Genomic DNA, 25,877 nt, shown 5'->3' with positions numbered 1-25,877 from the left:
TGCCTGGATGCCCTTCACTGACCTCCTCGCCACTGAGCCCCAGTAGCCTCTGATTCCTTCCCCTGCCTATTCCTTTCTGTCTGGAAGCTTACTTGGTTATCTCTAGCTCTTCTTTTACATTTTGAATTCCCAACCTCAAGCTCCTTATCTCAATTTTATTTTCTGGGCTATGTTGCCTCAGATCAACCTACCAGAAATGACTCCCTACTTCCCAACTTTGGAAACTTCTCTCTGGTTCTATGCCTCATCTCTAAAACAGCTCCTCCTATGATGAAGTTAGTCACCAAAAGTTATTTGTTATTTGAAAAAATAAAATAATAAAATAATATACATGCATACAAAGAACAAATAAATGTCTGAGACTTAGACAAATACTTTGTCTTCAGATGGTATTTCTTTAGAGGCATTGCTGTAAAGTTTACAAATAGGTCCACCTAAATTCATTGTCTGTTGTTCACATACTAAAATAACAACTTTGGGTTACTAAATTATAAGTGAAGAAGTCAGAAAGTTTAAATCAGGCAGAGATGTGGGAGGATGACAAATTAAAAGATTGCCTTTTCCCTGGCTCCTCCCTTTGGTTAGCATGACAGCAAAGTTTGTGTTGACTTTGCCATCTTCTACATTCCACCTCTCTGTGAGTGTTTGTATTTCAGGAACATTCACCAAAAATAATATAGGTTGTATTCTCTCCCCTAGTGTTAGGTATGGGTTGTTTGGGAGCTCTGGTTATCCAGAAGCAGTAGGTCTCTGGTCTTTATAGTAAAGGGTGAGCAGAGGTGTTCTTAAAAGGGGATGCTGTTCCTTTAAATTCTGAAAGTGAACTTGGCTCAGGAAAGCCAGCAGCTCAAGGTCCAGCCCCTAGAAGAGAGAATAGCTACAGATCCTCCATCCTCACTCTTTGCAAGGGGACAGCTGTGCCAGCCAGGCTCTGGCAGGCTCCTGATAGCATGGCAGCAAAGATCGGGGCTCTTCTGCTGGTCCCTGTGCTCATCCTGGCTCAGCCAGCCTCTACACACCGGAAGCTCCTGGTGTTTCTCTTGGATGGTTTTCGTTCAGACTACATCAGTGATGAGGCTCTGGAATCATTGTCTGGTTTCAAAGAGATTGTAAGCAGAGGAGTAAAAGTGGATTACTTGACTCCAGACTTTCCTAGTCTCTCATATCCCAATTACTACACCCTAATGACTGGTGAGTATTCTGTGTCCTCTTCTTGGAGGGGAGGGGAGGTCTTAGTCCAGCAGAGTATATTAACTCCTGGCTAATCTTATTTAAATGTGAATCTTATTTAAATGTGCAGGTTTTCTTAGACCCTTGAGATATAAAAGATGCACAAGAGTCTGTGTTCTTGGCTAAGATTTTTTTTTTATTGTGGTGTTGTACCCCAAAGTTATCGCAAGGACCTATTTTGGATTTTCAATGTGGACAAGAGAAAGCTATATCAGTACATGATATTTGGTGATTTTTTAAAGTAGCTATTTGTTTTACGAATAAAAATATTCTAGCCAACTCTAAATTTTCTAAATATAATTGAATTTTCTAAATTCAAGTGCAAAAAATGGACAGGTCTCCATGTGCCTGTGCCAAATTTCTTTTGTCCCTTTGCTTCACAGTCACCTGTCTTCCTAGAGTTATGTTTGTTGGCTGGTTTATTGATGTGGTGACTGTGCAAGTTACCCATGGGATTCCCCAGATTGGAGTCTTGTTCCTGGCCTACTTGGAGGAGGTGTTAGATCACTCTTCCATGCTCCTTTTCTCTCTTGTCTTTTTGAGCCAGGTAAAATGAACAAAGATGAAAATAATTGTGTAGTTCAGATTCCAGCAGTGGTTTTAACTTCCAGCATCTATAGTAAGCAAGCAAGTAGACAAAACCAGAACTCCCCAAAACAAAACTCCAGTTAACTCAGACTGAGTTTGGGTAAGTGGATTTGCCTAAAGATGACTTTCTTTTGGAATTGCTAGAACTCCAAATATGATTCCACAAGCCTAACCTCTATGTGTACAATAGGTTGTGTACCTTTTTTCTGCTCACTTAGTTGGATCCTCAGCATCTGGTCTGTCTTTCAGCTAACTTTTGTGAGGGCCAGCAAGAGGCTCTTAGAATTTAGCAAACTGCCCAGGCAGGCTTTTAAGCATGCACTGTTATCTCTGGTTATGCAGGACTTAACTATGTGCTCTGAGTCCAGGGAGAACTCTTGTAAATTATGTTAACAGAAAGGGGATGAGAACTCTGGTAACTCATTACAGATCTCTGCAGAACAGCAAAGTCAAAGGAGTCCAAAAATATGGATATTCTTAACTCTGCACTCTGAGCACACTGAGAACTCAATAAATTACATTAAAAGAGAGGAATGAGAAGTCTGCAATCTCTGACTTCACGTGTGGGTACTATATATATGTATACTGTACATAAAAATGCTAGAAGCTGATACCCAAATTAAAGAAAAGAGATGCTTTGGAGAAACAGAAATGAAGACATGGAGAGAAAAAATATCAGACTGTACACAAGCAAGAAATTTATTTATTTGTTTTTTATTTCCCCCAGCAAACAAATAACCAGTCTCTAAGATAAAGAGAATTAACAAAAGACTCTCTCGTCCTCACTTGGCACACTTCTGCCCTTGTGGGGAAGCAGTTTGCAGGCTGCTGGGTCACACATAGCTGTTATTGTATGTCCCAGCCTGACTTTAGTTCTGTGCTGGGAGTTTCACACATGCAGACTACCCCCTCTCCAGTTGTCTTTCACAGCTTTGCTGGGAGACACAATTCATAAACTGCCACGTGCAGCTTTCTCAATTGCAATGGAAAATGAACAAAATCCATTTTAGGAAGCCAGACTTCAGTAAGCAAAAAGGGACCATTACAAGCTCCACAGAGAAACCAAGCCAGTGACATGTCCTTTTGTTTGTCAGACCCACTTTCCTGATTTGGCACAAAGAGTAATTTGCATAAAGCCTCTGTCACGCTGAGACACACCTTCTTTTCAGCCTCTGGGTGTTTTTGCTTGTCTGTTTAGGACAGAAGAACCCTTTTGATGGTGGGAGAGTGCAAAGACCTTACCCTCTCTTTCGAACTAAGACTGGCCTGAGGAGGTCACAAAATCTCCAAACATGTTATGCTTATTTATTTTCAGATGGAAAAATATATTATCTAACTTGAAATTCAGCTTGGGATATAAGTTAACTTTTCCATTTCTTCTAGAAAAATACTGTACATAGGATATTCTAGCAAGCCTCATGTTTATGAACAAACATGTTTGAGTATGATTTATCTTGTACCTGTTGAGAAAACTCACAGCTTTGGGGGAGAATTTGCAGGCGAGGAGATGGCAGGCCATGAAGTTGATATCACCTGCATTGTCCTATAATTGACTCAGGGATAAATTTAGTCTATTTTTCTAAATATAACCATATGTATTTTTCTACCTGTTGTTGAAGAAAACTCTTCCTTTTCATATAAAGAAAAATATATCCATTGGGGATTATATTTAAACATATGGATTAAGCATTTGAGCACTTTATGACTCAACAAAATTGTTATGCTAGATCTTTTTGGTACCAAAAGATGCTCTGTTTTAGGGTTCCTCGGAATTCACAAAAGAGGCTATGATTTTACTTCATTACACGAATTGTTGTGCATAAGACAGAAAGTCCTTGGTGTTCCTCTCTTTGCATAATGTAGAATGAGGGGTTATTAGGAAAACAATGCTGGCCTTAACGTCAGGAGAACTTACTTAGAGTCCTTATAGGGAAGATTGTGGTTTCCTGGACCTCTGTTTCCTTAGCTATAAAATAAAATGAAATGAACTGCCAGGTTCTAACCAGGCCAGGATGTCAGGTACTGCTTCATGCAAACATGAAAGTAATCAATGATGGGGAACTTAGAGAGTTAGGACTGGCCCTGTTCTGTGGTTTGCTCCCCAAGCCTTCATGCATTAAAGGTTGGTGCTTAGTGTGGTGGTGTTGGGAAATATTGTGGAACTGTAAGAGGTAAGGCTTAGTGAGAGGTCTTTAGGTCACTGGGGGACCTGCCCTCAGAAGGGACTGAGGTAGCTCTTCTGGGCTCTGTGAGCACTTGCCAGAGGGAGGTGTTATAAAAGCCTGGGCCTGACTCCTGAATGTGCTCTGGCTTCCTGTTTCAGGATAGGATTTCTGCCCCCTATGTGTGCCCTCACCATGACGCTATCTGCAGTCACCAGAGACCAAACCAATGGAGTTTCCCAATCTGACATTTTCAGAACTATGAGCTAAATTAACTCCTTTTCTTTATAAAGTTACACAGACTCAGATATTTCACTATAGTAACAAAACATATACTATCACTCTTGGGAGGCTTTCACATAGAAATTAAACAAATGACTAAAATTCCTTAGAGAAAAATTTCCCAGGAAAATTGCATAGATAGTGATGGAAAACCAAGAGTAATATTTGTAAGGAAACTCAGAAGTCATCTAGCTCAATATCTGCATGGAGCCACAGTGGTTGATTATTTTTTTCCCTCCAAATACATTTGCAGTAGGATAAATGTCAATAAAATTCCAATAGTGATCAAGAAAACCAATCAAGCAATTTATTGCTGAGGATGTTGAATCTTAAGCCCTTTTATAGAGGTATCTTTCACTCAAGTTGAAGAGAGATACTTAAAGCATTGATAATCTATTAATATTCTAAAATGAATGACAAGATGTTGTGAGCTGAATTGTGCCTCACTCTTTGCCCAAATTCAAGGTGGCATTCCAGTCCCCAGTGCCTTAGAATGTAATTGTATTTGGAGATAAGCTATTTAAAAGGTGATTACGGTAAAATGGAGCCATTAGAGTGGGACACTCTTCCAATATGGTTGGTATTCTTATGGGAAAAGGAAGACACCAGAAATATGCATGCATAGAATAAAGGCCATGTTACTGCTTAGCCAGAAGGAGGCCCTTTGCAAGTCAAGGTGAGAGGCCTCAGAAGAAACCAAACCTGTCAATACCTTGATCTTGACCTTCTAACTTCCAGAACTGTGAAAAAATAAATGCCATTCAGTCTATGGTACTTATTATGACAGCCCAAGAAAATCAAGCACAAAGGATTAGAGTAGTTTCCCGATGCATGACAGAAGACAGTGGAGAGGAAAATATTTTGAAAGTGGCTTTTACCTAGGAGAAACAGCCACAAGCACCATATAGACCATTAGATCTGACTTTACGTGTAAGATCTCTTTCTGAAGAGTTGCATGTGGGTCAACTTAATGTTAGTTAAAAGGCGACTGCAGTTTAAATGCTATTGGAATGCTTTAAGTTTATCTCACTGTGAGGCTTCTTGTAAAATTATTCTCTCTTTGGAGGTAAATTCACATTTGATTTAGTGAAGTTTAACATAAAATCAATGGAGGAAAGCCATGATTTGTCAATTAGGTCAAAGATTTCCCAAAGTAAGAGAAAAGTCTGCTTATGTTTTGAGGCATCATAATTTAGTGTTGTTTTCCTAAGACAGTTGGGAACATTTTGTTTGTAATTCTTGAATACTTCTGGTTAGGAAGTTGGAGAAAGTGGCCCAGAAATGTCCTGAGTAGCAGGGAAGCTAGTCCAGAATTATATTTTTACTGTGAACAATCCACTAACACACAAACATATGAGGAAATACATTTGGTATGCAGTGTATTATCATTTCAACATTTAAAAACTAGCAAATAAAGTCCAGGGAGGTTGGGGGATTTGTCCTAGATGCCTCAGAATCTCAGTGACAGAACTGAGATTGGAAGATAGGCATCAAAGGCCTGATTCTCTTGCAGCCTTAGTGCAGGGCTCTGAGCCTGAGTCTTGGGCTGGCCCGGAGGCTGTGCACGATGACCTGAGGTCCAGATCAGAGTCTCCCCAGGACCTTCCCAGGCACAGAGAGCCTGAATAATAGTGCTTTATTAATCCTCCATCAAAGTAAAAGCCAGGATATTAACTGCTCAAAATTACTATCTGTGCCAGTGCATTTCCTATCATGTTCCTAGAAATTATGTGTATGCAAATTCTTACCAGATATCAAGAGCCCCACACTCTGCAGCAGTAGACTTGAAGGTAAGGCATGCTTCTTCCCCCTTTTAAGAAAATATCTGATTTAAATTAAAATAGCCATTCTTTGGGCCAAAAGAAATCAATGCAGAGAGTACAGCAACAATTGTATTTTGAAAAAAGCCCACATCCTCAGTCTTCTGAAGAATTCAGGCTGTTGAGAGGAGGCACACACAAGCCTCTCCGCACCCGTGGCACCAGGGAAGATGAACACAGCCTCTCTCTCTGCTCTGTTCCCCTAGATCAGCACTGACCTGGGACATACAGCCTACATGTTGCTCCTTAGGTTTAGATATCTCCTCAAATAAAAGATCTACCTTTTTGGTACCCTCGTCTTCTCTTCCCATTATCTATTGTACCAAATCCATCCACTGGTGGCCTCTTAGTGGTTCAGAGTTCATCCTTCACCCTGACTTCATTGCCCAGGACCAGCATTTGCCACAGCATTGTTCCTTCTTCGTGACAGCCCACCGGGGTGCCAGGACCCTTTTCTCTCTCCTTCTCCTACTCTCACCTGTTTCCTTTTCACCTTTCTGACTGTCCTCTCACAGCCAGAGTCAGCTGCACTATCAGGTCCATCCCAAAGTCTACACACCCCCTCCTCCAATGCTCCCACCTGGATGAAACGCCCCACTGCACCCCCATGGCTGCCTGGCACATCTTCCCTGCTCCTTAACTCTCAACCCTCTGCACTCTGTCATCTCTTCTCCAAGGAGGAGCCAGAGCAGTTCTTGTAAAACACATATCTGTTCATTCAAACCCTCCAGGAGACCCTGTCTTCCCTCCAAGTAAAATCCTGAGCCTTTGCAGAACTGGCCAACTGGGCTGTCCCAACTTCATCCTGACTCATTCAAAATGGTCTTTCCTGGCTGCCTTACATTCATCACTCTGGTGTCCCACTGGCCCGGCATGTGCCCATCTCAGAACAGTTGGTTCCCTTGCTTCTTCTAGCCAGATGCTTCTCTCCTAGAGAGACTCAAGATTTGCTTTTCTCTTTTCAGATCTCTTCCCTAAATCCCTGTAGCACAGATATGTCTTTCCCAGTCACCATAACTAACATTGCCTACCACCACTCCTCATTTTCTATGTCTCTTTCTCTCCTTATTTTCATCACAGCACCAACTGTTTATTTATTTCTATCTTCTCCAAATAAAATGTGTTGAAGGAGCATTATAATGATGATCCAAAATTCAAAGTTTCAGGGAAGTTGATGATCACTCCAGTTTACTTTTAGGTATTTCTAAACTAAGAATGAGGCTATAAAAAACAAAAATTATACTTTACTCATATGAAAGTAATTGAGAGTCATTCAGGTGAGCTGATTATCATTTATGTCCAATAATCCTATTATTTTCAAAATATATCTTTTAATTTTAAGTTTTGATGATAAGGTTGGAGGCAGCAAGAGGGTTGGAGGAAGAGTTACCATGAGAATTGAGGGATCAAAGAGGACAGGATAAGGGTAGAAAATTTAACTAGAGTAGTAGTAGTTGGCATAACCCAAGGGAGAACTTAATTGCAGTCAAGATTGCTGAAGCTGACAAAGCAAAGACAACAGTAAAGCAATGAGCAAGGCAAAGAATCCAGGATCATCTCAGGGACCTCAGAGATACAGCTTTCTGTGGTCCTGGCTGTCAGACATAGGGGTGGGACTGGTCTTCAGGGCATTTTTGGGTTCTCAAGATCCATCCTACAATACTTATATGGCCAGTCTAGGTCGGCAGGCATCATGAGAAGCTCCTTAAGAACATGAGAGGATGTTATGGGCTGACTTGTATCCATCTTGAAATTCATGTTGCAAAGTCCTAACTCTCATATCTCAAAAGGTGATTATGTTAGGAGCTAGGGTTTTTAACTGGATAATTAATATAAAATGAGGTCATCAGCCTAGGGCTTATACCAATATCTCTGGTATCTTTATCAGAAGAGGAAATTAGAACTGAAACAGGCCCAGCAGCAAGACCACGTGAAGATACTCAGAGCAGATGAACATCTGCAAGCCAAGCAACGAGGCCCAAGGAACCAATGCCACCGAAACCTTGGTCTCAGACTACCAGCTTCCAGAACTGTGACTATACACATTTTCTTGGTCTGAGCTACACAGTCTGTGGTACTTTGTTATGATAGGCCTCAGGAAATTAACCAGACAAGGTTAATTAACTAGTGTTAAAGACACTAGGCTGGCCATGAAAGAATGAAGAATTTTCAGATAGGCCACTTGGGTCCTTAAGCCTACTAACTGTGAGTCTCTGGTGATTCTTGCCTTGAAATCAAGGAAGTTAAGGTATTTTAAATTCCTAGGGTTGTCATAACAAATTACTACAGATTGGGTGGCTTATAACAACAGAAATTTATTCTCATAGCTCTGAAGGGTAGAAGTACAAAACCAAGGTGTTAGCAGGGACATGTTTACCCTGAAGGCCTGGGGAAAATGTGTTCACGCTTTTCTCTTAGTTTCTAATGTTGCTGCTAATCCTTGATATTCTTTGGCTTATAGATGTAGCTTTGCCTTCATGTCCCAAGGTGCTCTCCCTGTGTGCCTCTCTCTGTGTCTCTTTTCTCCTTTTAATGACAGCAACCATATTAAATTAGGATCTACTCTAATAACCTCTTCTTAACTGGAGTATATCTGTAAACACCACATTTCCAAATGTGGTATCACATTTGTACCATTTCCTACCACAGTTGCAGGTACTGAGGGCTAGAACTTGAACATGTCTTTTAAATTCAACCCATAACACATGGTATAGTGTAAAGTGTTGTGGATCTGCTATAGAAGGTCTAATTTCATCTATTTTGTCACTTTTTGATTTTCAGAATTTGAATAGCATCTTTTTAGTTTTAATATTTTCATTAGTAAAATGAAAGAAGTAAAACTTCCCTAATAGCTTGCTATGAGGACAGAATGACAAATTATATGTGTAAGGTTACCATTATTAAAACTACATATTGCACATGGTATCAGTAAGGTTAGACTAACTTATGTGGCAGTAAAAAGAACTTCCAAACTATACTTGAGACTTTTAATAACTTACTTCTCACTCGTGTTCTGGACTTTGGTACTTAACTCTGCCCCTTTTCCTCTCCATTCTGGGACCCAGGCTGAAAAAAAAAAGGGGAGCTTCTAAATGAGACATACTGCTCCTATACGAAGAAGTAAAATGAAAAATGACAAAAACAATGTCACAGGGCTTAAAACTTCTGCTCAGAGGTAGTACAAGTTATGCTCGCTCGCATTACACATTGCTAAGCTGAGCGGCAATAGTTCAGGGATCCAGGATCCTCCCATGCAGGGGAGCAGGAATAACTTTTAATTTTAATTCTATGTGTCACAAATACTACATTGGTATTAGTTACATTGTATGATAAACTTGAGGGTTTATTGTCATCCAAAAGGTTAGATGAGGAGAAAAAGATTTTTAAAAATACTCCAAATATAAAAAAATAATTTAAGGGTAGAATAGGAATACAATAGACCAAGAGAAGAGGTGCTCCAAAGCTGAGCAGTGTGTAATTTAAATGAATGGCTGAGAGACAAGTGTCTGCAACTGAGAGAAAGAGGTGTTACTGGGAGGTATAAGGGACTTGACTATCTCCCTGGAGAAAGTGGGTCTACGATTACATACTGCAAGATGAGTGGAACGGTTTTAGTAAGAGATGTATTTTGGGCCAAATACTGAAAGAAAAGGAATCTATATAAAGACTGTGATGATAGGAGGGGCATAGCACAAGCAAAGTGAGAGAGGTGAACACTAACAAGATAGAGGAAAAATTTAAAACCCATTTACCATTTGTGTCAGGGTTGGAGGATGCTATGGCTTCTGTCTAGATGTACCCCCAAAGGCTCTTGCAGTCATAGGTGGGGGCTTTTTCAGAGGTGGCTGGATCAAGAGTGTGTGATGCTGGGATTGATTCATCGTGCAATGCTAGGATCAAGGGTACTAGGCTTAAGGGTGTGAGTACTATCTGCTCTAAGTAGCCTGGATATAAAGAGCTGTGGTGATCCCTTGTTGCTTTGTTACCTTCTGTCTCCCATGAACTATTTCTCCTCTGCAATGCCTATCTGCCATGCCATCTTGCTGTGTGGCTAGCGGACTGAAACCACTGCAAATTGTGAGCTAAACAAACTTTCCTCCTTTAACTTTGGGTTTTGACTATTTTGTCTCAATGAGAAAAGTAACTATGACAGAGGGCAACAGATAAGTGAATTTATGAAGAAAAAAAAAGGAAGGGTAAAAACACATACAATTAATAGAAGGCTTTGAAAGCTAAACCAAAGATAGTCCAAAAAGCTCCTCCTTCCCTCCTTTTCAATTTCAAACATTTCAGCATTTATTCTTTGTAAAGGACAAGAGTTGAATTTGAAGAGCATCCTTGAGGTAGGACTTGTGGATTGGCCGAGGCTTTACTATGAAAGAGTTAAAAGGAAAATTAAAGGCTGAGAGACATTCAGAAGTCCAAATAAAGGAGCTCCTATTAGCAGAGATTGGAAAGTTTGAAGGGCTGTTTATTTTAGTGAGATTTATTTGGGAAGTAAATTCTCATCAGATAATATTTCAAATGGAGTCCAATATTTACTGCGAGTTAGCCCTTTAGAAGATCAGAGATAATGTATTAAAGGAGAGTTCTAGAAACATATAGCACAACCATGAAGGAGAGAAATTGACCCTTGAGTGTCGATGCTTTCCTTGCCACCCAGCAAATAGAAAATATTTCTCACAGCTGCATGATTAAAACATGTTTTCTCATTTGCAAGAATTTTTGTCCAAATTTTGTTATTTACTTCCCAGGGACACCTAACAACAACCTTCCACATTCCCACTTAAAACCACCGTCTCTGTATTAAACCCTGACAAAACTTCCTGAAGAAGGAGTCTGGGTGGATAAGGTGTCAGGCAACAGAAGCCATAAAGAGCTCTACCCAGCTCATGCCCTGAGAAAAAGATGTGTTGCAAGTATTTACAAAAATAATGTCTCCCGGCACATCATTATTTAAGCTCCCATCAACAGGCCTCTTTATACTAAAATGCCACTTTTTAAAAAGTATGTTTCTCTTGGCTCTCTCAGTGATGAGCAGGAGCTCTTATTATATGGCATTCTGCTGCTAGAAAGTGGTTCCCTGAAGGAGGGAGTGGTGAGGGTCGTGGGTAAAGCGTTAGAATGTGGTGAAAGCTTTTGATTAGAATAACAGCAAACCCTTTTTCAGAAGGTTCATCCACATGGAGCCCTTGTGGTCTACAAACCGTAGCCCATCTCATGGTCCTCTTGCTTCCTCCAAGCCCAGTGTTGATTGCTAGGACCACATGCCTCCTTTGGAGTGTGGTTGGACCATGCTGCTCTCGGGGCCAGCTAATTTATGAATGCAACACCAAAAATGGGTTCAAGTTATTTAAAATTAATTTGGAGGGAGGCTGACTCAGCACGTTAATGTTTCTTTCAAAGCCTCTTTAAACAACACCTACTCATGTTTCAGAGTACCCCTCTGTGAATAGGGCCATTGTGTCCCAGTCTAACCAGGCAGGGACTGGGCCAGGTCTGGGACTCCTGTGGATCCTGTGTGTAGCATTTGGCTCTTGCTGGATACTTTGCTTGACCTTAACCAGCTCCTATTTTTTTGATAACTAGGAAACAGATACAACAGACAGGTCTTGGAATGGTGCGTAGGCAGATCTCTTGAGACAAAGGACTGCCCAGGCTGAATTCATAAATGAACTTTTAGTCTGGAATCCTGCATGTAGTTTGCTCCTGGAAGAAGTAATTCCCCCTGACTGTCTTCCAGAGGAAGTGCTTCTGTGGTTGCTCAGTCTGAGTGATGCAGTCTCCGTGGGGTCACTGTGAATGTATGCAAATGTCTGCAGCAGAGGACCCAAACCTGTGTGCTGTGGACCATGAACGGGTGGACCTGGTCCGTAGGTCAGTTGCCTTCCATTGTGAGCTGCCTTGTCTAGTCACCTCGGCATACACAACCAAAGGATCTGATGTAAGGTACTGGTGGACCAAAGAGGGCCCAGGAATGGGAGTCAGGGATCAGCCTTTTTCTGACTGCCACAGTCAGCTGGAACTTTGGATAAATCACACTGTTTTCTTAACCCCTGGGTTCTTTTTACTTAAAATGAGAGGATTGGGTGGGTAGAACTCTGGAGTTAATTGTGCATTAGTGTGTGCCAAATATACTCTGGGGATGTTCTAGGTATTGGGGATGTAATAGTGAGGTTCCAAGGACATTCTCAGGGGGTCACAATAGAAACAGGGGCAAAAATAATAGAAGGGGCTCCCTGTACCCTTATAATCACAGCAACTCTACTTTGGCTCATTTTATACATTTGAAGAATGTTGTCTTCAGGTAGTCCCACTGGACGCTATAGTCTCTAACAAGAACTCCGGCCTGAGGAGGGTTGGAAGGAGCAGCTGGAAGTCCCCACATCTGTAGCTATAGTGGTGAGATATCCACAGAATTTTCCTAGAGGGGTCCTGGGCCTTGGTCTCTTCCTCCAGAGTCTGCACACGTACCAAATAAATTTGCCCACTGACTCTACATCATGTCTGGCTTTCCCTGAAAAATTCTCTGTATAATGATTTGACTTTCACAGGTGGACTTGAGAAAGCATTCTGCTTTCATGGTTGAATGCAAAACCCTTAAACAAACGTAGGTGTTCGGGAGAAAACCTTAAATACTGTATTCTTCAGTTGCTCATTAGCAGGCCATAGTCCTACCCTTGAGCTTGCTCTCTATCCCTTTCTAATCACTATTGTGTAGCCCAGACTTACGAAAACATGCTAAAGGATAATTCCTTCAGGTTCACCTAACTTGACTATGTGAACTTAGGTATCCTCCTTCCCTCTCTGGTCATCAGTTTGTAAAGTAGTTGGTCTGTAAGACATCCCATCACTGAGCCAGCCAAAGAGGGAAGATGTGACATTGAAGTTGGAACATGTGAAGGGATGAGGACCTCAGAGGAGACAGCAGGTCTACATTCTTGGATCCAGTAGCTGTTGGGGAAATCTGCCAAGCCACTTAGCAGTGTGTTCTGTGTGTACATGATCAGTTAATTTAAAACTTTTCACACATATTCTTCAGTCTTGGTCACATATGCTCCATGGTGTGAGGCAGACTCTCTCTCCCTCCCTCTGTCCAGCCAGTCTCTACTATGTGGGAGGAGCCACTAAGAAGCCCCTGACACTAACATCAAGGGACATCAAGGACCAGCAAAAGACTTTTGCCAATTGAAGAGAAAATATATCTTTAAAAATACATAAGGAACTAGTAGTAATTGTGGTTACCTATTGAAGTGGCAGCTGCTTAGATGAAAGACAAAGATGTCTTGTTTCCTATCTTTTAAAACTATTTATCTATTTGAAATATGAAACAAAAATGTACCTATATCTAGCAGAACATGCTCATTTCTAGTTATATAAGCAGAAATTTTAATTCAACATTAAGATATCCATTTGTGATTCAATGAAGTATATTCACATTACAAATCTTTTAAAAAAAGATTTTTCCCAACTTAGTGTACATAAGGCAAAGTTTGGTAGTTTGGTTTGATGTTTCTTAGATTATACTGCAGGCCAGTGAAGAGCAACCAGCCAGGACCCAGGAGACTCACTATTATCCTTTGAACACCAGCCACTTCATGGGAGCCACCATTGTCCCATGGAAGAGCAGGACTAATGACAGTCTATGAGGCTCTCTGCAGGCTCTGAAGGACTTCCAACCCAGAGGTGGGTTGCTTAAGCTACACCTGCAGGCCAGGCCAGTCCATATAACAATTTACCCTGCTGTTGGTCTACACTCTGTCCAGGGCATCAGTAGAGGGCAGGCAATAACCATGGATCCAGTGCTTGCGCAGAAGAGACATTTGATTTATGTTTATTGGACTTTTCTAGCTGCCTCAGCACCAATAACTAGATGTGTATCTGACACCGTGGTGTTCATTATCTCTCTTTCTTTTTAACTCTATAGAGTTTTACTGCTGAATCTCATTTGTTGGCTGTTTCACGGTTTTCTAACAGCCTGCCTAGTGTAGTCATATATGTAATTTGATCTCCTTGAATTCTGCATTCTTCCGGTTCATATTCATAGGCCAGGTTATCTTCACTCATCTTCACACTGGACATCCTTCTCACCCCCAGTGCCAAAAGCAACACCATTGGCATGTTCAACCTGTCATCCTGGACTTTTCAGCACTCTAGGTTATCCCTGTTTTTTTCTGGGCTTTGTGAGTGGATCCAATTTTATTCTCCAGTTACTCCCAATCTAGTCCATTCTTTTGTGGTTAAGCCAGCTGGCCTTGTCCCAAACCATGATACCCTTCTCTGTACATTCCTGTGTGTGACTTTCATAGCTCATTTTAGCATGTATTTGAGGAAAATATAACACTAAAACTACATGAATGAGATTGGGAATATGTAACTAAATCCACTCTATCCCAGTTCAGATTTCCCTCAAAGACATTTGGAATTACAAAGTTAAAAAGTATAACACTTTAGAAATGCTGCTACATTTGTCTCATGGAGCAGAACAGAATACCAAGGTCTGAGACTTCAGGTCTAAGAGATAGCCCAGGATAGGACTTCGTCAAGTACAGATCTCTGAGTTGGGGCCAGTGTCTGACCTCCCTCTAATCAATCACGGAAGCCCAGACATTCCTTCCCAGCACCTCCAGCTTGTTTTTCTCAGGTTTCCTTCTTTGCCTAAGTTCTCATCTTTGCTCTGTAAACTCTCTACTTTTTCATGGCTAGGCTCCCATGGGCTGCTCTTGTTTGTTTTCCCATTCATATGAGCATTTCTCACAATGTGCAAGCCAAAATGAAGATGAAATTCAAAACTGTGTATGCGTGTGTGTGGGGTGGGGGGGTGTGGGTGTGTGTGTGTAGATTTCATCAAAGATATTAAAGATTTGGGAAGTAGAGCCACGTAGAAGGTTATGTATGGTTTTTGGAGTGAGCCATCCTTCGTACTTCCTCATGACATGGATAATAACTGAAGACAGGATTTAATTACTTTAGGTCCTTCCAAAATCTCACAAGTTCTGATGGACCAGATAGGAAAATCTGGATTACTCTGGTAGGCTTAGCCAGGAAGTTCACAAGTTTAAGCTTTGCCTGGGCAACTTAATGACTTGGTAAGATTCTGTCTCAAAATAAAAAATAAAATGGGGTGCAGATGCATCTCAGTGCAAAGTCCCCAGTACAACAACAACAACAACAACAAGCATGTCCCAAAGAATTTACTCTTAGCTTGTGTCAACATGTATTATAACATTTAGCTTAAAGCTAAAAATATCAAATGAAATCATATGTGATTTTATTTTCCCAATTCCCAACTACCTCTTGGACTGCTTTCAAACTGATAGCCAGCTATGTGGATATCTTGAAAATGCACCTCAGGAGCTTCCCTCAGTGGTCATCCTAACCTTCAAACAAGAGGTCATCAGGGTCCTTGTGGTCAGTTGTGAAACCTCAGCAGAATGGGTCTTTAAAGCATTACCTCTCTTCTCTGTCTTTTCACTCTCCTGTTTATATTGGAGGCCGCCCTGATAACACTCAGCCCTTCCTTTTGCTGATATTACTTACCTTTGTAAGGTCTCCTTTTACCCTCTTCCCCAACTCCAACCCAAACTCCAGCTTTCCTCCACCTACCTTGCTCTTCCGTGGAAAAATAAGATGCTCTTGTTCCAAAAAGGCTTTGAATGGTAGCTAGCAACATTTCAGAGCTGGATAATGCCTTGAAATCTTATTTTTATCCATCTAGCAATTTTCCACTTTTTGTCTGAGCCACAGATGCTGGTAATTGCACCATCCTATAGTGTTGTCATATGTAATACATATATGCATGAATATTATTTATTCAAGGATTTATCTACCATCTACATGTAAGAAGTGCTGTTCTCAGGATGACCAGGACATGGCCTCTGTTTTGAGAAAGCTTGCAATTAATTTGAAGCAATTAAATATGTGTTGAAATAAATAAAATCATAAGACAGACTAGAAAAGATACAAGGGAAGATGAGATCACTTCTGTGAGTGTGTGAAGAGAGGTGTTTGCTGATAAGGTAGTTATTTGAGTACAGCCTGAAAGATTTGGCCTTGGAGGAAGGGCCTTACAAATAAATGGATGACAAAACACAGGCCAAGGGTCAGAGACAGGAATGATGAGGAGAGTTTGGGACCAAACTTTAAGGCTATTGCTCTGCATGTTTTGAGAAGTTTAGGTATAAGGATCAGAGGAGGCCACTCAAGTCTAGGATGAGAATGATAGTCTGTAAGTCAGGTCTCAGTTTCAGAATGAACCTAAGGTCAAGAATTTGACAGGCCTTTTAGGGCGAGAGTTGGAAGGACCAATTGGATTGGGAGGATTAGAAAGAAAAACATTTCAGGATCAGATTAATCAATTAATGTCTACGTAAAGTGGATCCAAATTCACTAACCTGGGTGTGTGAGAAATATTATACTTCTGTATATTTTTTAAGTAAATGGAAATCTATGGATGATCCTTGAAGAGGTTACATGAAACAAGTCAGATGCTTTGTGTCAAACACTATATAAAGTTACCAAGAAGAGTCGAATTCAGAAACCAAAAGAAGAATGCTTGTTATCGGGAAGTGAGGGATGGGTAAAAAATAGTGTTTAGTGAATCTGGAGTTTTCAGTTTGGAATAATAAAATTTCTAGAGGCGGACAGTGGTGGTTGTCACACAACAATGTGACTATGCAAATGCCATTGAATTATTCACTTCATGGTGAAAACGGGACTTTTTCTGTTGTGTCTGTATACCACAATAAAAAAATAAACCCGAATCTGACTCCGATTCTCACCCCAGTGGTCTTAGTGGAAATTCAAGTTCATTCTCTACTGGATTGGGTAAGGTGACTTCTCTTCCTGTCCTAGGGTTATGCAAAGGTCCTTGGGTTATGCAATTTGAAAGACCTGGGGCAGTGGTCCTTGTAATTGGTCCATACTGGTGGTCATGTGTTCCCCAAATCCAGGCTTTATGGCTTTGACCTGGAAACCTTGTGCCTCCCACATTGCATTTTACAGACATCAGTCCTCCTCTGTGGAGTTGTGCCACCAAACAATGCATTGTTTTCCACTTTTATTGGACTGGTCAACTGATATTTACTTCTCCCTGGTCTGGGAAGAAAACTTTCTATTAGGGCCAGCTTCATGAATATGTGACTTGTACAGTCATACAGAGCTCTGTGCTTATAAGGGTGCTGCATTTGGTTTAATGGTCTGCTGCCACCATTTGGAAATTCATAATACTTTATAGATAAGAGACCCCAATCTTCATTTCGTACTAGATCCTGAAAATGATACAGCTTGACTTGCATTCTTCCTTACCTGGTTTCTCTCAAAGCCATATCCCTTACTCTTCTCTCCTTCAGTGATATCATCACAGTGTGCTCAAATGAGCTCAGGAAGGAATGCAATATTGGCTGTTCCAGAAACTTTGACTTCTCCAATAAAAAGGGTGGATAAGTCCTTGCCCCATGAACATGGAAAATATGAAAGGAGAAAACATACTAGCTACTATTTCAATAAAATATTTCAAATGATGTCTAAATCAGTAGTTCATATTCTTACACTTTTGGTCATGAAGACTTGGAAATATCAATCTAACAATCATCCTTACAGTAGTGGAAAGTTATGTGAGTAGATGAGTCTTTTTGGGAAGATTACTGCAAGAGAAATGAAAGGGGGCAAGATGGAACCAGAAACCTTGCTTACATTTAGGAAATATGATATAGAAGAAGTGATACCTCAGGAAACAAGGAAGAAGTACAGCTCTATCTAAGACCATTTTTGCAAAGACCTAAAATGAAATTTAGGATGTGAGCAGGGTCAAAATAGTAAGGAAAGACAAAGTTCAAGTAGAAGGTCACTACTATCAAATAGAGAAATTAAATAAAATAACCAAACAGTAATTAGGTCTGAGAATATGTACTTAACATCAAGGTTGGAGAGATCACTAGGGAACTGGAAACAAAGACCAGTACAGAGGTAAATTCTGTATTAGAAGGATTGGGGGGTTGATATTTTCCTGTACAACTGGGAATCTGGAGGATCTGACTTAGTTATCAATATGCCAATTGAGTACTATACATGGGTCTATGTAGTTGTGACCCCAATTGACCTTTTAAACTTTTGAGATATAATTGACATTCAACAAAATTCATCTACTTTAAATTGTACAGTGCAATGATTTTAGTATACTTACAGAGATTTGCAACCATTCCCACAATATAATTTTAGGATATTTCCATATTCCAAAGAACAAATGCTTTGTCCTGCAGTAACTCTCCATCCCCATCCCAGCCTTAAGCAACCACAAATCCTATCTCAATAGATTTACCTTTGTTGGACATTTCATATAAATGGTATCAATATGTTATTCCTTTTTATTTCCCAGAAGTATTCCATTGTATGAATAGACTACATTTTATTTATCTTTTCACCAATTGTTAAACATTTGTGTTTTTCTTATTTTTGGTTGCTGTGAATAATGCTGTTGTGAGCATTTGGGTACAAGTCTTTGTGTGGACATATTGTCAGTTCTCCTGGGTAGATGCCCAAGAGTAGGATTGCTGGGCCATATGGTAATTTAACACTTTGAGAAATTACTAAACATTTTTTTCAAAATAGCTGCACCATTTTATATTCTCACCAACAATGTATGAGGGTACTGATTTCTCTAAATCCTCAACAAACTTTGATTTTCTTTTTTTATTATAACCATTCAAGTGGAGAAAAAGTGGCTCATTGTGGTTTTGATTTTTCATTTCCCTAATGACTAATGATGTTAGGCATCTTTTCCTGTGCTTTTTGGATATTTTATAATGTCTTTAGAGCAATGTGATTCAAATCATTTTAGTTACTTTTAAAATTAAGCTCTTCATTTTTAGCTATAAAAATTATTTTTTTAAATTAATTAACTTTATTAGTACATTTTAGGCATACATTATGATCACATTCATCATTGGGAATTTGTACCTGTACATGATATATCTTGGTTCTTGTTTTTTCTCCATTCCTCTTCCCTCCCTTTCACCCCTCCACCCCTGCCTATATATAAAAAACTTTGTTTCCATTTTTTCCTTCTTTTCTCATATTTTTTCCTTTCCCTTCTTTCCTTTCCCCTATACCCCGCTTCCTACTTCTTCCCCTTTGGATCTTTTCTTCCTATTTCACATTATCAATTATATATTTTGGTCCTCATTTACACTTTCAGTTTCTCACACCAGAGAAACTATTCAGTCTTTACTCACATGTATCCTAATCTTTCTATATTCTGGATATAAGTTCTTTATGAGATATATGATTTGCAACTCATACTGTGATTTGTATTTTAAATTTTTTGATGGAGTGTCTTGTACAAAAACATTTAATGTTAATGAAGTTCTATTTATCAATTTTCTATTACCATTTGTACTTTTTCTGTTATAACTAAGAAATAATTGCCTGACCCAACATCATGAGTGTTTATTTCTATGTTTTCTTCTAACAGTTTTATGCTTTTATCTGCATTTAGATTTGTGACTCACTTTGAGTTATTTTTTGTATACAGTGTGGGTATTGCCCCAGCATCATTGTTGGAGAAGCTATTCTTTTCCCACTAAATGTTTTTGAAATACTTGTTAAAACTCAACTAAACATAAATGTTAGACTTTGTTATTGGGTTTCCAATTTTATTCCATTGATACACATTGATACACATTGATCAATTGCCTTAAATACTATAGTTTTATGGTAAGTTTTGAAATTGGAATGTGTAAGTCCTCCAATTTTGTTCTTTTTAAAGATTATTTCAGCTATTCTGAGTCACTTGTATTTTTGTATGAAAAGTAAGATGATTATATCAATATATGTAAAAGTATCAATGGGAAATTTGATGGGGATTGTGTCGAATGTGTAGATCAGTTAGAGGAGTACTAACATATTAATAATATTAAATCTTCTGATCCATGAACATGGGATGTCTTTCCATGTATTTTGATTTAGTATTCATCAACAGTGTTTTGTAGTTCTCAGTGTGCCAGTCTTGTACTTCTTTTGTTAAACATTTCTAAATATTTTCTTTTTGATGTGTTGAATGGAATTATTTCCTAGTTTCATTTTCCATAGTTATATAAAATATAACTGATATTTTAGTATTGATAGTGTATCTTGCTACCTTGATGATTTTTTAAAGTAATTCTCATAGTATTTAATTGGATTTCCTAGGATTTTCTGCATAGAAGGATACACAATATCATATTTTCTGCAAATGAAGACACTTTTTCTGGAGACAGGGTCTTGCTACATAGTTAAGGCTTGCCTTGAAGTCACTATGTATCCCAGACTGGCCTTGAACTCATGGAGATCCTCCTGCCTTAGTCCTCCATGTGCTGGGATTACAGATGTACATCACCATACTCACAGACAATTACTTCTTTTCTAATAATGATACTTCCAACTGATCTATATAATCATCTTGGGACTTATGTAAGAACATTTGGCAGATAGGAGAACTTAACTCTAAAAAGGTTAAGTACCTTGTTTGAGGTCACTTAGCTAGAAAGTGAGTACATCAGGATCAGAGCAGAGAACCCTATCACACCCTTTAACACTTTCAGTTGTTCCACACTGTTTCCAGTTGGTAGAGTCAGAATCTGAGAAAACAATGGATGGCCTATATTTCTGCAGCTCTCATATTATGTCCCTTTTTATAAGAAGCTAGATTTGGTCAAGGAGGGAGCAGAATACACGTTTCCCAAATGTATAATTTATTTTGTGCCATTTTCAGTGCTATGCAAATATAATTTGCATAGATGCAATCCTCATAAAACCCTGTAAGATAGTCACAATTATTCTTTTTTTTTTCTTTAATTATTCTTATTTTACAGAGGAAGAAACCATGGCTTTGAGGTAGTAAATTACTCATCAAGATCACAGAGCTCATAAATAGAAGAACTGTGAGCACAAAATCCTGTGCTTCTCCCATGACACCAGGCTACCTTTTCTTTCCTGTTTCCAAGGAAGTGGTTTCAGAACACCACCACCCCGTGTAACCATTTGAGCATCTATCCCTTAGACAGAGGTCTGGTAGCTGCAGTATTTAGTGGACATATCCCCGCACACAGAGACACCCACAGTGCATGAGTCATTGCCTTTCCAGGCTCCCTGCAGAGTAAGCAACTTCATGGGTAACTGTTTTGTAAATCCTCCATTGTGCATCTCAATGAACAATGTGAACAATAAGCGCTTCTGGGTTGAGTATAAAAGAGAAGATTCAACCTCAGACACTTAGCTACTTATCTCTGATGGTCAAGGGTACACAGTTGTGAAAAATGTTTGAAACGGGCCTCTTTTGATAAGCCACATCTGAGATAGTGACCAGGCCACCATGATGTAGCTCTGGAATAGCTGGTTTTAATTGCACTTGATCATGGGCACCTGGGGCAGTGTGGCGGTCTCAGTGAGGGCAGGGTCTGACTCCCTACATCCTACTCAACCTGTCTCATGTTGACACTCTGTAGGAACTCAATACATGCCTTTGTGCTTTTGTTCTAAATTGCTTGTGACTGCTTTGTCCTAAATAGCCAGTTTCCTTTGCAGCTATTCTTTTCCCATCCCATTTTTACCCCTAACAGAAAGAAAATTCTTACTGCTAATCTATCAGTGATGATAATTTTGTCTTAAAGCAGATGAAAGATCCAAATGAAAACAGTAAATGTCACCTCAGATGTGACTCTACTGTTCTCTCTGCCCTCTTCTCCCCAATGCCAGTCCTCACCCAACCCACGACAGCTTTTAGGATTACAAAACAGGAATGGTTATAATTAACAATTTTACAAACTCTGTCAAATATTGTAAGAGGCCAGGTGGCACCAAATAAAGTCTTACAGTTCACCTTTTCAGGAAATTGCAGATTGGTGAGTGGTCCGGAGCTCTGGTGGTTTAAAACAACTTCTTCACATTCCCCAAGAGATTTTAGCTTTGGGAGCTTAAGCAAATTATAACCAAGAGTCTGGAATAGTCTTCAGAAATAGCAGCTCCCTCAGGCAATTTGGTGTGAGGTAGAAGTTATCCTATTTTAACTTAGCTTCCATTTCCAGATGTTTTTCGTGGTCAGCAGGAGAATATGAAATTTTTAATAACATGAAATAAAAAGGTAATGCTTTTGCCAAAGCAAGATTATCTTTCATTTCACTTGGCCATATTTTATATTCTCACAGTGCTTTGCCAAATTCAACCATTCATTCCCTCACAGGAGCTCCCTTTCTAGCCACTGTCACATGCCAATCATGGCTTTGGACTGGTTGCCTCTTCCCTGTCTCTTGGAGATCTTCATGTGAAAAAAGACACAGGTTCTGGTCTGGGCTATGGAGATATCTAAACTTTGTTTCCTCAAACAAAGTCATTTTGGATTTTTTTTCTAGAAAAATGAAGGAATCAAAGACTCCAAGGAATAAATTCAAATGCTGCTAAAAGACCCTCTTTATCATCTGCTCTTTTGATAGCTCTTGATTTTTTTCTTCCTTCTGACCTTTGTTCCAGTTGCTATTTAATCCTGTGCTCTCTTAACTGGTTTTGCTACCAGACTAGACCACAACCTCAGCTTAGTGCAGCCTATGGAGTCTCATATCTGTACATTTACTGTTCAAAGTATGAATTTCGTTTTTTATGCATATCCTTCTCCTTAAGATTCAAAGTTACAATTTTAAAAGGGGGGAAAAAATATCCTCACTTGAGGTAAGATTGAGGGATTTGAATCCTAGGCCAGAAATTTCTATGTTTAAAATCACATCATTCACTACCAATTTCCCTGAGGAACAAAGTTTAATTCTTTTTGGGAAATACCTATTGGACTCCATCCCTCTCCAGTTTGCAATATAGTAACTCTCACTTAGAGTCATGGCAGTGAAGGGAGGGCTGCTGAGAGAAGAATCCCCCAGTGCAAGCATGAGGAACTATTTATTATATCAACTCCAGTCCCCTGCCCCCGCTCAGCCTTTCTTGCTCAGCAAGCAGAGCTTCTCAGTTCCAAGTCTCTGCCCTGAAGCAGCCTGACAGCCTGAGACTGAGTGGCTACCTTGGTGGGTCACAGATGGAAAGTTGAGGAAATTAAATTTTAAAGGAACGACAAATACATTTGCTTACTTAATCACCTTATCTATCATTTTGCTTCCTAGCAATCTTTCTATATCTATTCTGGCTCAAGTCTAAGTGTTAATAAGGCCAGAGTTTGACTTTTGTGTGGAAAGTACTTCCTCTTCTATCACACAGAGACACAAATGAAATACAAAAATAGCTGTATCCATGGGCCCAGGGGATTAACAACTAATTTCATATTTGTGAGTTTATGAGATCTTTATTTTGAAATAATCTTCCTTCATTTAATCAGCAGTACATTTTCCTGAATCATTGCTCATCAGAATTGTTTCTCCTTCAAGTTAAATTGTTCCTAAAGTTTCAGACCTCAAGGGCAAATGCCACCCAGTTTACCTGTGGCTTCTTCCAAACTTGCTTTATCTCATGTGAGACACCTACCCACGGACCCAGGGAGGGCACTCAAACACAGAGTGGCAGAACAGTGAGGCAGCTCCAGACTGGAACCTTCAGTTTGTGTGTGTGCCCATAATACAAGCAGCACACAGGTTCCCAGAACTGTAGGTAAGAATGGGGGAGGGAGCTATGAAAAGGCAGTTGGTGAAGAAATTACCTTCTTTGCTTGGAGCAAAGAAGCCTAGGACAATGTTTGATTTTGTTAAATAGAATTGGGCTGATATTTTAAGAACATGTTTGCTTTCTAAGTCTTGCAATTTACCCCCACAGAAGCCAACCTCAGATAATATTTTCTTAAGGAGACACCACTAGGAAAGCCTTAAAACACAATGTAAACCAAGACTTAACTCCTAGAATTGAAACATAAACCCAAGAATAAAAACAAAAGACTACTGGGTTTGCTTAACCCATTGCCATGCCACATTCTTTCCTAGATGGTCTTCTGTAGGAGCATACTCCTTGAGAGTTAGAGGAAAGGGCTTGTAACAAGATACCTCTGCTTCCATGAATGACCTAGTTTGACTCTAGCATCCACTATCAATCTTATTTTTATGGAAGAATGTATGCTTCATAAAAGAAGGAACCTTATATTGTTCAGTGCTGTACCCCAGCTCTGGGACAAGTCCTGGCTCATTCATTCATTCATTAAACAATATTTTCAGAATGTTTGCTGTGTGGATATAATAGATGTTCATCACTCATTTATTCAAAAGTATCTGTTACCTTCTATGGGCCAGGAAACACATGCCTCCAGGCCATGAAAAGACACACCATCAAAGCAGGGCAAAGTTTCTACCTTCATGAAATGTGTTCTAGTGAAATGCTACAGACAAATAAATAAATACAATGTCAGGTGGTAATATATTTTATAGAGAAAGTTGGAGAAGGTTAAGGGCATTGAGAATGGCCAGAGAACTTTATATAAGGTGGTCTGGAAATACTTTTCTCTAAAAAAATTTTATCAATGTATGTTAAAATTACCTGGTGATGGGGTTTATTTGGGGAAGTTGATATGTTCACTTAACATATCTTAATCAATTTATGCATCTTTTTTTTTTTTTGGTACCGGGGATTGAACTTGGATCCTTGCACTTGTGCAGCAGGTGGTGAAACCACTGAGCTAAATCCCCAGCCCATATCTTAATCAATTTAAATCCCCTTATCCTCATCTCTCTTTTCTCCCCTTCCCATTTGTCTATTTCCCTGGCCCCATAAGCCTACTTCCTGATTTCCTCTTCTCTCTCCTTCAGTTTAATTATTTATTTGTTAGTTATGTATTTTTTAGGTTTCTCATATAAGAGGAATCATGTGATATTTAATTTTCTGACTCTGACCAAATTTACTTAACATAATGGTTTCTAGTTTGGGAATGTAAAATAATACACCCACTATCAAAATTAGAATGGAGATTGGTCCAAAGATTAAACAGAAATACCATTTGACCCAGCTCTACCACTTATATATATATCTGAATGTTCAGTCATAAAGAGTAATGAAACATGTCATCTGCTGTAAGTACCTTCCTGATAAAATGGACTTTGAGTAGAAACCTGAAAAAGTAAAGGACCTGGCTTTGTAGATATCTGAGAGAAAAGCTTGCCAACCCAATTGAGCTGCAAGGGGCTGTTCAGACCCTCGGATACCTGTGAAGGTGGAATGGCAGGGAATAAAGAGAGACAGGACAATACTCAAGAAAGTGTGGTTTTTTATAAAATGGAGTAATACTCAGCCATAAAAAATGAGAAATAGAGACATTTATAGGTAAGTGGATGCACATTGAGGCGATACTCTTAAGTGAAATAAATAGGACACACATGTATAAATACCGAATAGTTTCTCTGGTATGAGAAACTGAAAGTGTAAATAAGGACTAAATGTATAATAGGTAATGTGAAATAGGAAGAAAAAGGGCAAAGGAGAGGGAAGTGGGAGGGCTAGGGGAAAGGATAGAAGGGAGTGGGATTAATATGAGAAAATGGAAAAATAGGAACAAAATCTCTGTAAATAGGGAGGAATGGAGGGGTTGAAGGGAGGGCTGGGCAAGGGTGAAAAATAAGAACCAAGAGAGACTATGTAAAGGTGCAAATTTTCAATGATGAATGTCACTATATTGTATACCTAAAATGTACTGATGATTAGAATGAATAATCGATAATGAAAAATAGGAAGAAAAGGTCCAAAGGGGTAGGGGTAGTGGGAGGGGCAGGGGAAAGAAAAGAACGGAAAGGAAAAATGCTGAGAAATGGGAAAAATGGAAATAAAGTCTTTGTAAATAGGGAAGGGT

The 25,877-nt window shown here is 39.5% G+C and overlaps 1 protein-coding gene across 2 annotated transcripts in view; it reads left to right on the top strand.

Moving 5' to 3' along the window:
• Positions 1-871: 871 nt before the first annotated feature.
• Enpp6 (ectonucleotide pyrophosphatase/phosphodiesterase 6) overlaps positions 872-25,877 on the top strand; it is a 131,361-nt gene continuing 106,355 nt past the window's right edge. The window contains exon 1 of one of the 2 annotated variants that reach the window (XM_004852991.3): positions 872-1,191. In XM_004852991.3, the coding sequence (XP_004853048.1) occupies positions 951-1,191 (241 nt within the window). In that variant the 5' untranslated portion in view covers positions 872-950. The remainder of the gene's footprint in view (positions 1,192-25,877) is intronic. The other variant, XM_087217061.1, reaches the window with a different exon arrangement.

Source organism: Heterocephalus glaber, unplaced genomic scaffold (assembly GCF_053883595.1).
Source record: "Heterocephalus glaber isolate CG9 unplaced genomic scaffold, H.glaber_assembly_v1.0 deba00001461, whole genome shotgun sequence".
Lineage (NCBI taxonomy): Eukaryota > Metazoa > Chordata > Mammalia > Rodentia > Bathyergidae > Heterocephalus > Heterocephalus glaber.
Note: the sequence above shows the minus strand (reverse complement) of the source record. Positions and strands in the feature narration are given on the sequence as shown.